We start from the raw sequence: 16,015 nt of genomic DNA, 5'->3' as shown, positions 1-16,015 counted from the left end.
GTTCAAGAAGATGTAAAATTCAGGAGTTAGCACACGCCCAGGTCACACAATACCACTAAGCCCTGATGAAGGAGGATTTGTGCGCAGCCCCAGAAACAGATTGGCTTTTTGTTGTGACAAATAGAAACGTCTAAGTTTCAAGAGATGTCACCAGCACATCATAATGTTTGTACAATCCGCAAAAGTCCATTTAATGACAAATATTGCCACTGAAGTGCAAGCGTTTTCGGGGCCAGGGTCCCCTTCATCGGGCTCAGAATGTGCCGATTGCGCAAGACATTGCGGTGTGCTGGTAACATCTCTTGAAACTTGTAACGTATCTCACGGCGCCATCCGTGGCCACTACAAGCACCCACCTGGATCTTGCAGGGGACGAATCCGGTAAGGAGTGCAGTGAGACATCTTCTCATTAAATAGAAATTTGTATCTCAACCGATAACTCAAACAAAAAGCTCAGCAGGATCTGATCTGTGCGCAAAGGAACGATAAATTGAAACAATGTATATAAAGAGTGACCGGTAGAGTAACCAAGCCGGTCACAATATAGCAAAGTAGACTTCCACTGATCTTCCAGGCAAATAGCTGTCAATCACTAACAGCTGCTCAGGTTAAAATGCCACACGGTCTATATCATTAGGGGAGGAAGGGGGTGTCCCAGAAATGCATGCCGAACCATGAGACCCAGTGACGTGCACAGTGGTAGGTACAGCTCCCAGACACACACCACTTGGGTAGGAGGGATCAGAAAGGCGAGTATATCACCAAGCTCTGGGCTTGACACTCAAACCCTGCCCCAAGTCTAATGCCGGGGGGGCCACAAGCAGCAGGCACAGGAGGAACTGCTGCCTATAAGCTTGCTGCACGGTTTTATCATGCAAGTACAGTATTAGGAGCTTTAATTGCTACATTAAAAGAAGATTCTACACTACGCAGGTGCGTTCTGCTTTTTCCCTTTGTGTACATCTTCAACAATCCCTACGTCTTGGCATTCTCTTCCTTTCACTCGCATGGAAGCAGAATTTCCCATGGACCCCCACTGAGCAATAGAGATCAGCCACATGCCAGCAATCATTCAATATATTCAGCTTGGAGTCCAGCACTTCACCACCTCAATTCCTGAGCTGCCTTCAGCGGCAGGATTGCTAGTGTTGCACGGGCCCTAATGTCACATTGTGTCCTCAGAGATATAAAAAGTCAACAGCTTAGTTCTGCATGGAGTTGGCCAGCAGAAAGCAAAACCAGCCTTGTGTAGCCCAGGATGTGTTATAATCCATCTATATAACACTGTTTGTTGTACATCAGAGCTACTCCAGCTATACATTCCTATATAAAAGAAACATTGTTTTTCCTAGCTAAGTTTTTCATTTAAAAACATTTCCTTTTTTCCTAATGAAACTTTTTTGCCACTGATACCATGTAATAATTCTGGTAGCAGCTTTACGTCTTTCCTGTTTTATTCTGTTGTCCCAGAAACTAGCAGCATCATACAAAATGGAAGCCTTTTGCCGCCTCTGGAGTTCCAGCTTTGTGTGGTGGGACAGCGCCGTAGCCTCGGAGCTGCAAAAGGGTGAAATCTTAAAAACAAAAACAGAACGTCCTATGGTGGTGTCTCTTGTAGTGCGACACGAAAGAGAGCGAAACGGCTAATTAGAAACAGTGAACTAATTTTGCATATAAAAGCTCGATCACATATATTAAACCATTTTTTTTTTCTTTTTAACGTTAAAGATATCTACAATAATGGGTGTTTTTTTTTTTAGACTTTGTGCAACACGTCTTGGCACTATCGTGTGGTAACGGTGTACTAGAGCTCACGTCTCGGTGCGGAGGGAGAGAGCGAGCGCTATGCGTCACAGGCCGACTGGTCCAGGCCGTCTAGCGTCAGCTGGTTCCTATGTGGGGAATTGGGGCTTGGAGGTCCGCTTGGGTTGGAGCTATTGGATGGAGTGGAATGCTTTGTGGAGTCTGAATCCGGCTGTGGGGTAAAAGACAGAAAGGTTGGTCAAGTGTTAGGTAAACCCTAACAAGCTTCTCTTATACGGTATGTTCACTTTTGATCTGGTAAAGTGGAACTAAACTCTCTTTACAAAGAAAATGACGCAGACTTGTACTTGTTCTGCAAGGCCTCATTTCACACAGCGTACAGATCCGTGCGGCGTGCGCGGCCATATCTGGCCGTTCCCGGGAAGGACAGATGCTGCGTGTGATTGTACACAGCAGCCTGTTCTTCTCTATGGGCGTACGCGGCCGTATGCTCACCCGAGTTGCACATCCGTGCGGGTGTCCCCGCTCATACATAGACGGATGGATTCTGTCTGCTTCCGAGCATGGACACCCACACCCGCTTGGGTGAGCGTACGGCCCCGTCCTCCTATAGGGAAGAACAGGCTGCTGTGTACAATCACACGCAGCACCAGTCCTTCCCGGAAATGGACCGATATGGCTGTGCTCGCCGCACGGATCTGTACGGGCCGACTTCATGCTGTGTGAATGAGGCCTTATCCTAACACACTTCCTGTTCTAGGGTGACAACTCTGTTCCTCCATACATGCAGTAAGTGAGGATTGTCTCCCTGGGACAGTATGTGTGATACTGGCAGGATCACCGGGTGAAAATAATGGAAGTAAAAGCCTGAAAAAAGAAAACTAAAGTAGTCACCGCATTTAGGAACTAGTAAGCTTCAATGTATGAATTTGTGTTTTTGGTTTAGATACACTTTAAACCAGTAGAAAAGAATTATGCTATGCCCAAATCTTTCCTCCCAATCTCTGTATTGTTGTTAGGGTGAAAGAGGTAGGAGTGTAAAGAAAAACATCTAGAATACTTGTTCCTGTATGCAATGTATTAGGGGTCATGAAGGTGAGCACCAGGTCCTTATATCTGGTACATGAAACACGCAGGTTTTCTTTACCTCTCTTTCTAGATCTTGATCAACGTCTGATATACTCCGTGATGAATCTCCGCCACCTAAAGAGAAAACCAGAATTCGAAGCACGTTAGTTACTGCGGGTTTTCCCCGCCAAGGCATGCAGCTGCAGAGCTGAAATAATATGGACGCTTTTTACAAAGCAGCCGGAAAGTGACCGAGCTTCTGTTCCTACTTTCTTTGTTTAACCTCTTGCTGCTGGCTTTACACAAGAGGGCCTTTTTCCGCTCTTCCACATATATGCGTACCCGTTTTGTGCCTGGAGTGTGCTTAATCGTGCACTCTCACCATTGCGATAGCTCCCAGTGACATATCAATGATGGGGAGCCCAAAGAACAGGCTCCCGATCATGTGATCACTATGACAGGCAAACAACAGTGATCTTAAGATCAGGAAACCCAGGAAACGCCTGGCGTTACAATTCCCTTAGAGGGCAAGCGTGGAAGGGTTAAATGCGATTCAGACAAATCTAAATTGATAACAGCTACAAGTTCAGAGCAGAAAGTCTACGAGGGTGTGAGAACTCCACCGAGAGGGGAAGACCACATCTTTCATAGTGTCCCAGCTCCTACAGGCAAGGTATACACGGCATAGATGATGCTCAATCCCCCAAAAACTATGAGAGCGTCATATCTTACAGAGTAAAGGGATGGCTAAGGAGAAGATCGTTACCCTCTTTCTACTATTGGTGTGCCAATTAGCTAAATCTTTTTGCTTGTAAACCCCCCCCCCCCCCAAAAAAAATGCACGCTCAAAGTGAACAATTAAGCAATTAAAATGGCAAACCAGAGACTTTAAAATGGACCTCAACTACAAAAGTGAAGATTTGCTATCTTATAGGGAACATCTACTAATAAATGTGCCTAAACAGTCCCCCGAAAAATCTAAATATAGTCTTGAATTCGTCTTTACAAATAACAAGAGTTCCCCCTGACATGTATAGCTGTATATCTGCAGTGTGATATATGAAGCACTGCTGCCTCAGCAGATATGGAACGAGATTTGTCACCACCGTTGCTAGAGAGAAAGTTGTAACTAAAGACTTGAGGTGCCCATGCACCTGACGATTATCGCACAAAACTTTTCGTCCGATGATCGAATAGTCATACGATTTTCGTACGACGGCCCCATCCTGTCCCGATGATCGCAAGATTCATTTAGCCGTAATTTACGAAAAGCACCTGGACAAAATGCGGTAATTGATTTGCCTATTTTCGTTAGCGCAAGCGCAGTGTAGATCGTACGACTTTTGACGGACGGAAACGCCAGCAACCTTACGACAATCGTACGATCGAGCAAAGTTTTCAAACATGCTTGACCGTCAAAAGTCGTACGATTGTACAGTAATGTCGGGCGGACACTGCAATGCACACATACGATTATCGGCCGAAAAGTCGATCTCATACGAAAATCGTCCGACAATCGTAAGGTGTATGGGCACCTTTACAGTGCAAGGATGTCCCTGCCTTTGCTTAATTCTCTGGATCTGTGCTTCTGCCACCTTTCCTGCTGGCTCCTGGCTCCCAACAGTCATTGGGGGCAGCTGTGACTTGAGGACGCAAAGCTCTGCCTTTCAAAAGAAGGCTTCTCTGTCACAGGCACAATACATAAGAAAGCGTGGAAAGCCAATAATGAGGAGAAGATCAGTTGCAGGGCCTCCTATAGGCAATACTGGTGCCCAGTCTTTCATCCTTTGCTTCCAAAGTAAACATTGCCTTTAAATGCACTTATATAAATAAGGCGGCTGCAAAATAGTAACAACCATAGAGCTGCAATCTAACCTCTTAACCCCTTTAGAGATAGACTAATCATATTGGATACAGGATGCTGGAACCCCTCACACTTCCTCTCCAGCTCATCTATTTAAGAGCTTTATATGAACCCAAGAAATGGGCTCCCCCAACAAACTCTACAACATCTATTCCCTTTCATATTTCTCTTGAATTTCCTTCTTACTGATGCGTGACTGCAAGTGCTCCCAGCTGTATGCTCCCTGGCATTTGCACTTCCCCGGAAATAAAGTCCCACAGCTTGCCAGGTAAATGACACAAATTACCTGAAGATGGCCACGAGATATAAGATCTGCTCCTCAGCTGCTGCTGTCGGGCCAAATTGGTGGAAGGTGGTCGTGTCCTCTGCAAATTTTCCTCCTGGGATGACGGAGCTACACTCTGTGTATGGAAAAGAAATGAAACCTCTTATGGTGCTGACCAAAAAAAATTAGTATGTAGCAGTAAAAAACCTGAAATGTACCGTATGTAATTTACTGCACTTAATGAAAAAAAAAAAAAATGTAATTATGCCGCCTGAGCTGCTCTAGAACCTGATGATACTACTACACTTGCACATCGTACTAGATCCCCAGGACAAATGCACTGTTCTCGAAGTATTCATTGCTGATTTTAATACACAGATCTTTTATTCATCACATAATGAAGCACCAAGAGACCCAAAAATAACAATCACCAAACACTGGACATATACAGTTCTAGAGACTCATAAAAGCAAGGAAGTCTGCTGTAGATTCTTAAAGCAGCTTTAATGCCTGAAAAAAAAAAAGATAATGACCATATTGTTCCAGACCAACTTTGCTCCACGTCCTCTTTCATTATAATAATTACCAAAAAGCTCATTCCTAAAATCTGGAGAAGGGAAACACAGAAGTGCAATAGCTACTGATCAGAATTCTCCATGTTTTTCATAAAATAAAAAGGAAAAACCTCTGTTTACTTCCAGGGACAACTCAACGTTGTAAAGAAGCATAATGCCAATAAGTCCGTCATCATTTTAAAGACTCAGAATAGTCAATTAAATATTCCACAGCTCGTGCTGTTCATACCTCTGGCCTGTACATGTCACATTTATAAGACTTTCTATATACTCTGTAGCAGTTAGTTCCAGTCCTCTTCCTGTAATGATATACTCAGAAGGCAGCATGTGTTCTATGGACGCCTGAACTTGTTACTAAAGCACTCTACAATTGCTTTGCTTAAAAGGAGAACTATGGGGTTAAGGCTTTTCCCCATAGTTCTCCTTAGGGTAACGGGAGGACACTAGTTTGTCACCCTAGGCTCAGTATACCGCGAGCTGTAGCTCGCGGTATATACTGAGATGCGGTGGTATACCGCGAGCTGCTGCTCGCGGTATACTGAGACGCCGCAACTGAAGCGGATCCCGACAATTGTGCCGGGATCCGCCCAGCTGCATGACTGACAGCTGGCTCTGCCTATCTAGAGGCAGAGCCAGCTGTACCCGCCCCCTCCCCCGTCTGTTCCGCCAGTCAGCGCTGGCGGATCGGAGCGGGGAGGGGGGAATCCAGCCTCGAGAAGTGAGTGAACGCCGGTATGTGTTCGCTCACCTCCCGATCTACTGAGCAGTCGTGTGACTGTCTCATTGTCACAGGTCTAGAACTATGAGGTGAGTGAAAAGCACTCACCTCATAGTTCTTCTTTAAGTCTAAACTGTATGGCCAGCTTTACTCAGAAGCAAAATTCTTATTCACCACCAGAATCAAACTATTCTAGAGCCCCGTATAATCCTCTACAACACCTACAGGGTCCCGTATCACTACCATGAAGTAAGGACCAATGATGTTTAAAACAAAACAAAAAAGACACAAGTAGGACAGTTGAAAGAAAAAAAAAAAAAGGAAGTCAACACACAGACATAAAAGTGATTAAAATGGGAAAAACTGTTAAAGTTGAACCTTGCCCGGTTAAAGAAAGAAACACAGGCAATAGATCACCACTCAAAAGCGTGTTGAGAAAGTGTTAAGCAGATTTGAGTAACTTGTAAAATAAGAAAGCATGGCAGTCAAGCTTGGGGATTAGCGCGGGTTATAGCCATTAGGGGGGGGGGGGTGAGAATTGTACACCCCTCGGAGTGCTTACTCCTACCCTCGGTAAGGAGGTGGATGAGGGACAGGAAGAAGTCAGGGAGTTGCGCTCGTTCTGGAGGAAGATGGTGGCACAGACAGAGTTCATGTGATAGACGTGCTCAAAGTTTGCAGGAGGTGAGATCAGAAGAGAGTGGCGAGAGGATGACAGGGGAGGAGATTCTCTCTGTTACATTTACAGGAAACAAGAAAACGAGCCATCATCAAGACACTGAGAAGAATGAAACGCAGAATACCAAAAGACACACAACAAAATATGCTTTACCAGAGGCAGGTCCATGAGAACTTGCATCCCATCGCCTGGTCCCATATGAGCTACGTGGTTGAAGTTGATTGGGTTTGAGATCATCTTTGACCTTAATTCAGGATCTCTGAGCATTTCCCTGCAATAGAAGAAACCGTTTGGTGACTGACCCGAAACAAGAGTGAAACATATCCATAAATACATACAGTAAACTCCCAGTTATCCGGCATCCACAGGGATGGCTACATGCTGGATAACTGTAGTTTTTGGTTGCTTGAGAGTTAATAGTAACTCTTAAGCAATCCCCCCAGCAACATTCTGCACATCTCTGCAATACATGAACATTTCTCTATATTGGTATCCCTTTAAAAACTCTACAAGTACAGAAAATGGCAGGCTGTGGTTCGCTAATGAAGTTCCTATACCATCCTCCTTGTTCCTCTATGGAAGCCCTAAGAGCGCCTTTGATACCTGTTGCTACATTATTTGTTTTGTGTCAAACACGAAGGCATTTATCTTGGATGGTGTGCGGATATATAATCATGCTGGACTGAATAGCACACATAGTGACATACGAGTACTGCTTAATGCAATAGTACCCTGAGCCCAGGCGGCATGAACGATGACAGCATGGGCTCAGAGCAAGTTGGATGAATAACACTGGCGGTGATTTCATCTGGAAGACTGTGGACCAGTGGCGTAACAATCATCATAGCGACCCAGGCGGCCACTATGGGGCCGGGGGAACAGTGGGGCCCGGCCAGATGCCGTGCGGGCCGCCTGGGATCCCTTGCTGGTGGCTTTCACTGGCAGCTGAAGACGAACACGCTGCTGTTCAGATCATGTGTGCAGCAGCGCGTTAGTCTCCACAGAGTCAATGAGAGCCAGCAGCAGCGTTGGAGCAGGCTGGACCCGGCAGTGGAGGAGGCGGGGCCCGGGGACGAAGAAGGAGGCGGGCCAGGCGACGGAGGAGGCGGGGCCCATCAGCGACCGTGGAGGAAGAGGACAGGTAAGGAGTGCGACCAGCCCAACAGAGGGTGACCCTGCAGCGCCCACCATAGAGACTCTATGGTGGGCGCTGCAGGTTCACCCTCAGGTGGGATCTCGAGTGGGCTCTGCAAGGGGTATAACTAGAAATCACAGGGCCCCATACAAAATTTTCCTATGGGGCCCTGTGATTTCTAGCTACGCCCCTGCTGGGGACATCTAGTGACAGACAAGAAGTTCAGCTCTGAACTGAAGGGGAGTATTATAGCAAAGGCTGCTTTTTATGTAATTGGGCTATGAATTGTTTTAGCACGGGTTTATATTTAAAGAGATGCATATGGTCCAGTCTAAAACCCCCTGAAAATTCAAAATAGCGTTACCTGCGTTGCTGTATCCTCTCCTCCTCGGGAACTTTAAACACAAATCTCCTCTTACTCCTGGTCCTGACCATCTGCTTCTTGCTGTTGTCGGAGGTCTCTGGCACACTAAGAATGGCCCCTTCTGAAAGAGAAGTCTTAGTAAATTGACAGGAAAGCTATATCCTACAGGTTCATTTTACAAGCAATACCAGCAAATCACAAACCCCAAAGAAGGTTTACCGCGCTTGCCACATGAAAAGGAGGAGCCACAAGACAACTATAAGCCCCAGGGACCCAATGAAAATTAAACCCAGACACGTCATAAAAATAAATTCCTTCTGTTTAGCTCTTGAGCTGCTAATTTTTTTTTTTAATAGATCCCATCTTCTTAATAAATGCTTATGATGCATTGCAGGATGGAAAATGGACAAAAAAAATAAAGCAATTGTATTCTATTCTGTACAGACAAAAACAAAAGCCACACTCTGTTGTGCTTTTTGCTAAACTGCAACAAGCTTTGTTGGTGTCATATTGGACAGACAGATATTCTCTCCCTCGTCAGACAGGAAGCCTACTGACATGTTTCACCCAATGGGCTTATTCATGGGAGGTCACCTGCAAACTCCTATGACCAGCAGAGCTCTGATTATGTGTTTGTTTGCATGGAGGGAAAAGAGCAGATCAAAGTGAGCCTGTATACCTGCAACTGTATACGTTCACCTGGAACAATGTCATTCAGAAACCTGTCTATTCTGTACAGATATTAATGTGGGTACAGAAAGAAAATTGAGGTTTGGCCCTCTGACTGCACTGGTCTAAAAGCATTTGTAGCTTCGGCACACCTTGCAAGGTAAATTCTTGCTTGGCATTCAACCTCTTATGGATGGGGTTTATGTTCCAGAGGTCTGCAGTGTCACCCAATGAACCAGGGAAGTCAAAAGCTTCAGCTTTAAATTTAGCAAGCCGTGCAGTTTTTCCCCCCAATAATCCACTCAACCATATAGAGCGAAACCGTTATACCCATTTATCTTTTATGACCATTTTAGTTATGGGGAGTAATGGCGGGCTAAATACATAATCGGAACACAACAAACCTGAATATACACTCTTCAAATACAGGAGGCGGGCTGGCTCGGAATTCAGCAGGTTCAAGGAACCTTCCATGTTTAATGGCTTGATCTGTCAACGCAAAGAGAATAAATCAGAAGACTAAATAGAGCAAAGGGGATGCTGGAAAGACTCAGGCCACAGTAATATACACTGAACTCACCCTCCTTAGCCCGATGGTCTGTACCCAATCCATGTTGTGGACATCAAACACATCGATTCCATATTCACTGTACACGGTGACATAAGAGGAGCTGCAGCCTGGTACAAACAGACATCACATTAGCATTAACTCATCTTATTATACTTAAAGTGCAACTATAGGCATATCATAAAAGCAGCCAAGGGAAAGTTTTAAAGTTGCCAATGAACAAAAAAAAATTCCCTTGCCTTTCTATAATTAAAAAGTTGCACTTCCCATTGCTCCAGACCGTCTGTTCTTTACAGAAACTGAGCTGGTGTTGGGAGGGACCTACCAGCGACTTGCAAGTAGTCCCTGGGGCAGGATCTAGGCCCTGGATAAACTACAACTCCCAGGCTCCCCAGAACCTTACTCAAATCAGGTGCATGCTATTGGCTGACTTAGCACCTGGGAGCTTGGAATGCTGTGTACAGAGCCAGTGTGCATTGAACAAAAGTAGACGCACACTTGCGGCGGGTGGACATGCTGATAGTGTGTCCATCGGAGGGGTCAAAAGTATAGTTCACACCTCCTCCCCAGCACTGGCATGCCATGCTGTAGCCCTTGTAGATACAGCTGACTTAACCTCCCTGGCGGTATTCCCGAGTGTAGCTCGGGGGTTACTTTACCATACCATAAGCGGTAACCCAGAGCTACGCTGGGGAATGCCGCATAGCATTTACTTACCTTGTCCCTCGAGCCGAGCTGTGTTCTCCGGCCGTTGCAGACAACCGTCTTCCGTCCCTTGCGAGCCTAAGCGTCGTAGGGGCGCGGAACCGGCAGGATATTTAAAAACAAAACAAAAAAACACAAAAACTGAAAAAGTTCGGGAAAAAAATAGAACAAAAAAAAAGAAAAAATCATACCGCCAGGGAGGTTAAGAGTGACAGCGCTGCCATTCCTCAAAGAGCAGCTTAGCTGTTCCTCTAATATGAAAATACATACTGGCAGGATCAACAGGTATTTCGTAAGATTTAAAGGGGAAACAGCAAAAAGGAAAAATACACATAAGGGTAACTTTTGATGTTGAATAACATACCAAATTCGAGTTTTTGCCTACAGTTCTACCTGCCTGAAAGATTCAACAGGTAGAATTTGAATACTACATGTAGTCTGAGGGGGTCACTGTTGCTCCCTATGGATCTCTCAAAGCCATTTTTTAGATTATACACCATGATTGTAAAGATCAGATTGTATAAAGACCCCCAAAACATAACTATGCATACTTATTGTCAGATAAGTATGAAAAGATTAAAACTAGGCAACCATTATGGTTCTCAGAGAGTAAGATGGGATGCAATGTCATCAGACTGTTGATACTTTACTTTAAAAGGCCTGTCAATGTAAATCAACACAGTAATTTAGGATCGGGCATGAGATGTATGCATGTGCCTTTAAAAGAAACAAAATTCCCGTAGGAGCTCCATACTCAGAGTCTAATATGCTAATTTCGACTTCCAGCTCTGAAGTCAGAGTCCTGGCAAGCCCTCTGCAAGGTATAAGCCTTTACAAAGGACAGGAAGGCACTGGCATCGTATTGAGTGTCCTAGGAGCACCTCAAAGCTGGAATCTAGATATTAAGCACCTTGGGGTACAGGTGCTCATGGGAAGCTTAGGATGTCACAGAGGTAAAACAAATATTAATGTTGGCTAGTCAGGCTTAGACAGGTGAACTCTGAGGGGTACATATTATGAGGATGTTTCCCAGATATATAGGTGACCAGGACCAGCATATGTTAAAGCATGACTTTAGCCGTCTATGTCCCCAATGGAGAGAATTCCATTTACTTCCTGTAACTCTAACCCATTGGAATAGGGACCGGAAAACAAACCTTCTCCACTCTAAACAAAAGCCTTGGCTGGAGCTGAGCCTTCATGTTTGAAACACTACTGATATTACGTCTAACTCCAGATAAATGAACAGAAAAGTAATATGAGCTTGCTACCTATATTTTGTGCGTCCTGCTTTGCAGCACAGAGGTGTTTGTTAAACCACCTGACAGTTTCTTATATATCTTGCGGACTCTGATAAAGCCAATGTAAGGGGTTTGGATTTTCATTCTATATAATTTTTTAAAAATCAGTGCACTAGGAGAAATAGGAACGCCCTAAGAAGTAAAGTGAGGCCCAAAGGTATTGCTGTAAAAGTCCCCAAGAAAAGTTATGCAGTGGGTGACAACCTGCTGATGGTAAATCCTCTGTACCGGTTTTCTCTATTCCCCCCACTAGGGATGTCCGATACCACTTTTTCTAAGACCAAGGACAAGTACTTTCCATCAGGTATTTGCTTAAACTTTTTCTTAAAAGGGACATGTGACTTTTTTTATAAAACAATACAGACTAATGATTTTAGTCATTGCATCATATCAGCAATACTTTGTATAACTTCAAGTTTAATTGAGGGAACTTCTATTTCTGCAATGTACTGGAAGTGTGTACTATGGATCATTCAACCTAGGTTAAATAGTACCATAGTACACACCTCCAGTACAGTGCAGAAATAGAGTTACAATTCTCCCCTGCTTCTTCCAATCTGTCCCACTACTCCCAATTTAAATGGCTGGCGACCCCGCTTGCATCTTTTACCACACAGTGTCCTGAGAACATGCACCGAGCACAGGCCCCATCTTGTATGACACCCACAGCCAGCCTGTCACAGCTTCCCTCACTGCAGGAGTTTGTTCCCTGGTCTCTCACCTGACCCCTAGGTAGTAGGCGTTATGCGGGAGTGTCGCTCTCGCGACCGTGCCTGGTGTCTCTGGTGGGCTTGTGGGAGGAGGTTCTGTGATGCCCCCGTTTGGCTGCCCAGATGACCCCCAACAAGCACGGTATCTCTGGACAGCCCGAAGCCATCTAAAAAGTTAAAGTGCCGGTATCGGCGCTGTGTATCGGGGCATTTTAACAAGTACATGTGAAAATGCCTTTTATCTGTATCGGAACATCCCTATCCCCCACCAATGTGCTCTAAAGCTGAAGATTGTCCACACAAACAGGCCCTAAAAAGAGATGAGGGGTTTCTTAGCCTGCTGTGACGTTGTTCCAGTAGCAAATGCTTATTCTGGCAATACAGTTATGGATACACTAAGATATTTCTCCCCACGGGAATCAAGTGTTAAAGGAGAATTATGAGGTGAGTGATTTTCAATGAGACTGTCACAGGTCGGCTCATTAGTTCAGGAAGTGAGCGAACACATACCGGCGCTCGCTCACCTCTCGAACCTGTGCCTGCAGAGAGCCGTGACAGGGGGAGGGACTGGATTCCCCCCACCCCTGTCCAATCCTCCAGTGGTGACTGGCGGAACGGACGGGGGAGGAGGGCGGTTACAGCTGGCTCTGCCTCTAGATAGGCAGAGCCAGCTGTCACTCACGCAGCTGGGTGGATCCAGACATAATTGTCGACATCCGTTCTGGCTGCGGTGTCTCAGTATACTGCGAGCTGTAGCTTGCGGTATATTGAGCTTTGGGTGACGGGAGGACGCTAGTTTGTGTCCTCCTGTTACCCTTAGGAGAACTATAGGGAAAAGCCCTAACCCCATAGTTCTCCTTTAAGATTTGCCCATAACAGTTCTAGTCTGTGTTCCAAAACAGTGTCCCCTCCTGCAGCAAGGCAATTCATTCTCCACTAATCAAAGAAACAGTACACGTAAAGCAAAACTGCAGAGTTCTCTTAATTTCTAGATAGACTAGGGAAGAGTAACTAGTTCTGCAAATGGCTGACCAGGTTGGGGAGATTTCACCTCCTTTCCTGTTCTCGAAACAGCAGGACAAGAAGTGAATGGTTAACACAGGGACAGGAAGGCACAACAATAAGTATAACCTGACAGATGTTTTCATCCATTCAGATTTTATTGAAAAAGTAGGTGTTTTGTTGCAAGCTGTGCCCCCACTGCAGAGAATTCTAGGGCTGCAACAACTAATCGATAATAATTGATTATGAGAATAGTTGGCAACTATTCTCATCATCGGTTAGTTGGGGGCAGATAATTTTTTTCTTTTTATACAACCAATCGATTCGTTTAAAAAAAAAAATCGGGCAACATTATGAAAATAATTGTTAGCTGCAGCCCTAGAAAATTCCCATCACTTCCAGTCCTAACAGAAAGGTGGGAAATCTCTACAAAAGACAAAAAAAGAAGATCTGAGATGCATAAGAAACATGGTTTTCTGGAGCTCTTAAAGCAGTAGGTGTTCTCACTCAGGTCTTAGTGCAGAGGGAATGATTATCCTTAAGTAGGGTATACACGGGTAGATATTTGCACGAACGTTCATACGAAAAATCCTGTCGGAAAAATCGAACATACCACCAGAGGCTTTGCCACTGCCGGGAGAAATTTAATATGATTTTCGTTTTTATTGAACGTTTTAGCTTTGGAATGAATTGAGTTTTCCGAAAGAAAACCACAATTACTGTTAGATTTTTGTTTGTTCGAGAAAATGTTTCCAACACGCTCCTTCAAATGTTTTCATCACTGGGGTCGAAGTCGATCATCGATTTCACTGCACCAACTATTGGAAAGTCGAACAAACATTACGAAATCTATTTAGTTCCTTCGCAATTCTAACCGTGTATACCCAGGTTTAGGCAGCTCTCCCTACAGTGGTGGCTGGAGGTTGGCTCTATGCTCGTGTAGGGGCTGGGTGTGAAAGGAGGAAAGCACCAAAAGTAGAACATATATAGTTAAGACTGAATTTTATTCAGACTGTTATCATAAAATCCAACCCCCGTTTACAGAGTTCAAAGGGTCCCCCCCTTCATCAGTGCTTGTTACTGGAGGGATGCCGCGGGGTAAAAAAATCTGATGATCGCTCCAGATGCCAGTTGAGTTAACTAGCACCCAGAGTGATCATTAGACCAAATTCCCCCCAAGATCCCACTGCACGTTATTCAACAGCATTAAGTCCTGATGAAGGGGGACCGAGTCTGAATAAAACTGAATCTGGGCTAACGAGCACCCGGAGTGATCATTAGAATAAATACCCTCCAGGATCCCACTTCACGTTATTCAACAGCATTAAGTCCTGATGAAGGGGCTACAAATGTTCTGCTTTTGGTACTTTCCTCCTAACACACCTAGTCCCTTAAAAGTGTGAAAGAGATTCCATCCCTTCCCAATGTGTTCAAAACAAAAAAAAGTTGGCCAGAGTCGGGCTTCAAGTATTATCCCCTTGCAGTGTAGCAAGGGCAGACCTGAGACTGAAGCCATAGGGGGTGAACCGGTTCTCTTTACATCTGCCCAAAATATTGTTGTAGGCTTAGGAGAGGCTCATGCGCAGAAACGGCAATAGATCTACTGCACAGTTAACGTATGATATGTACGTACTGCAACCAACAGGAGTGGCTGGCCACATCAGTTCCTGCAAGCGGGACCTTCGACCCTGCGAGTCCACGTACACTCCCATCTGACTGAAGCAAAGCAGGTACTCGTCCTTCCCGAGCTCCACAGCACACATAGCATCCATGGCTTGCTGGAAAAGGAACGCCAAGGAGGGATCATTGGGGTTGACTAGGTTTATTGGCTGTCCGTCTCCGTGGATGTTTAGAAGGCAAAACCCAGACTGGTAGCCGACGCAAAGCTTGTCCTTAAAGATGGCCATCCACTGCACGTTGCCCGGGGCAAGGATCTCATTGAACTTTTTATGGAATGGTTTAGTTCTCTGGATTTCATAGCAGAAGATCTGACGTTTGACAGCGACAAACAAACAAGACGAGGGTGACTTCTTTAGTGTCCCGGTAATGATGAACTGGCAGCCCTTGGACTCCGGTAATTTGATGTCGAAGCTGCCCTCCGAGCCCTCCAGAGCAGTCCAGGGGAACAAGTGGACGTGGCGATTCCGACCGCATACGAGGACAACAATCTTTTCTTTGGGAGCTAGTTCTATCTGGTATACCTTCTTACAGTCCGCCGCTCGAACGATCACTGGAAAGACAAAACATGGCGTTATATGGCAAATCTACTGAAAATTAAATGGGATAAAGTCATGTGATTTCTGCTTGGGCTACCATTGCTAACTAATCCATCTGAAAATGCTAGCTTCCTGGCTGTTCTGTTGATCAAATTTCTAAAATCACTGACCTCATAAAAAGAAGTATGGAACTCTGACTTACATTCTTGATCCAGTGCCTCATAAAAAAAATAAAAGTTAAAGAAACCTAGACGAGTAGCATTTTCAGGAGGTGGTCAACAATGGCAGCGTATTTCCCTTAAAGTAAACCTGCGATTTGCCCATATAGGGAAAAGTCCACTTTATGGCCCTCGCAGAAATTGCTGGGTAAGGTTCAATTCCAGTTGGAGCTTACACAAGGCTAAAGATAACA

The 16,015-nt window shown here is 45.0% G+C and overlaps 1 protein-coding gene across 2 annotated transcripts in view; it reads right to left on the bottom strand.

Moving 5' to 3' along the window:
* Positions 1 to 1,566: 1,566 nt before the first annotated feature.
* CDC42BPB (CDC42 binding protein kinase beta) overlaps positions 1,567 to 16,015 on the bottom strand; it is a 105,862-nt gene continuing 91,413 nt past the window's right edge. For both annotated transcript variants that reach the window (XM_018561100.1, XM_018561102.1), the window contains 8 exons: positions 15,021 to 15,617; positions 9,682 to 9,779; positions 9,506 to 9,590; positions 8,433 to 8,553; positions 7,087 to 7,204; positions 4,983 to 5,097; positions 2,912 to 2,967; positions 1,567 to 1,975 (listed from right to left, as the gene is read on the bottom strand). In XM_018561100.1, the coding sequence (XP_018416602.1) occupies positions 1,844 to 1,975; positions 2,912 to 2,967; positions 4,983 to 5,097; positions 7,087 to 7,204; positions 8,433 to 8,553; positions 9,506 to 9,590; positions 9,682 to 9,779; positions 15,021 to 15,617 (1,322 nt within the window). In that variant the 3' untranslated portion in view covers positions 1,567 to 1,843. The remainder of the gene's footprint in view (positions 1,976 to 2,911; positions 2,968 to 4,982; positions 5,098 to 7,086; positions 7,205 to 8,432; positions 8,554 to 9,505; positions 9,591 to 9,681; positions 9,780 to 15,020; positions 15,618 to 16,015) is intronic.

Source organism: Nanorana parkeri, unplaced genomic scaffold (assembly GCF_000935625.1).
Source record: "Nanorana parkeri isolate BGI_ZX_2015 unplaced genomic scaffold, ASM93562v1 scaffold499, whole genome shotgun sequence".
Classification (NCBI taxonomy): Eukaryota; Metazoa; Chordata; class Amphibia; order Anura; family Dicroglossidae; genus Nanorana; species Nanorana parkeri.
This window is presented reverse-complemented; position numbering and strand designations above follow the sequence as displayed.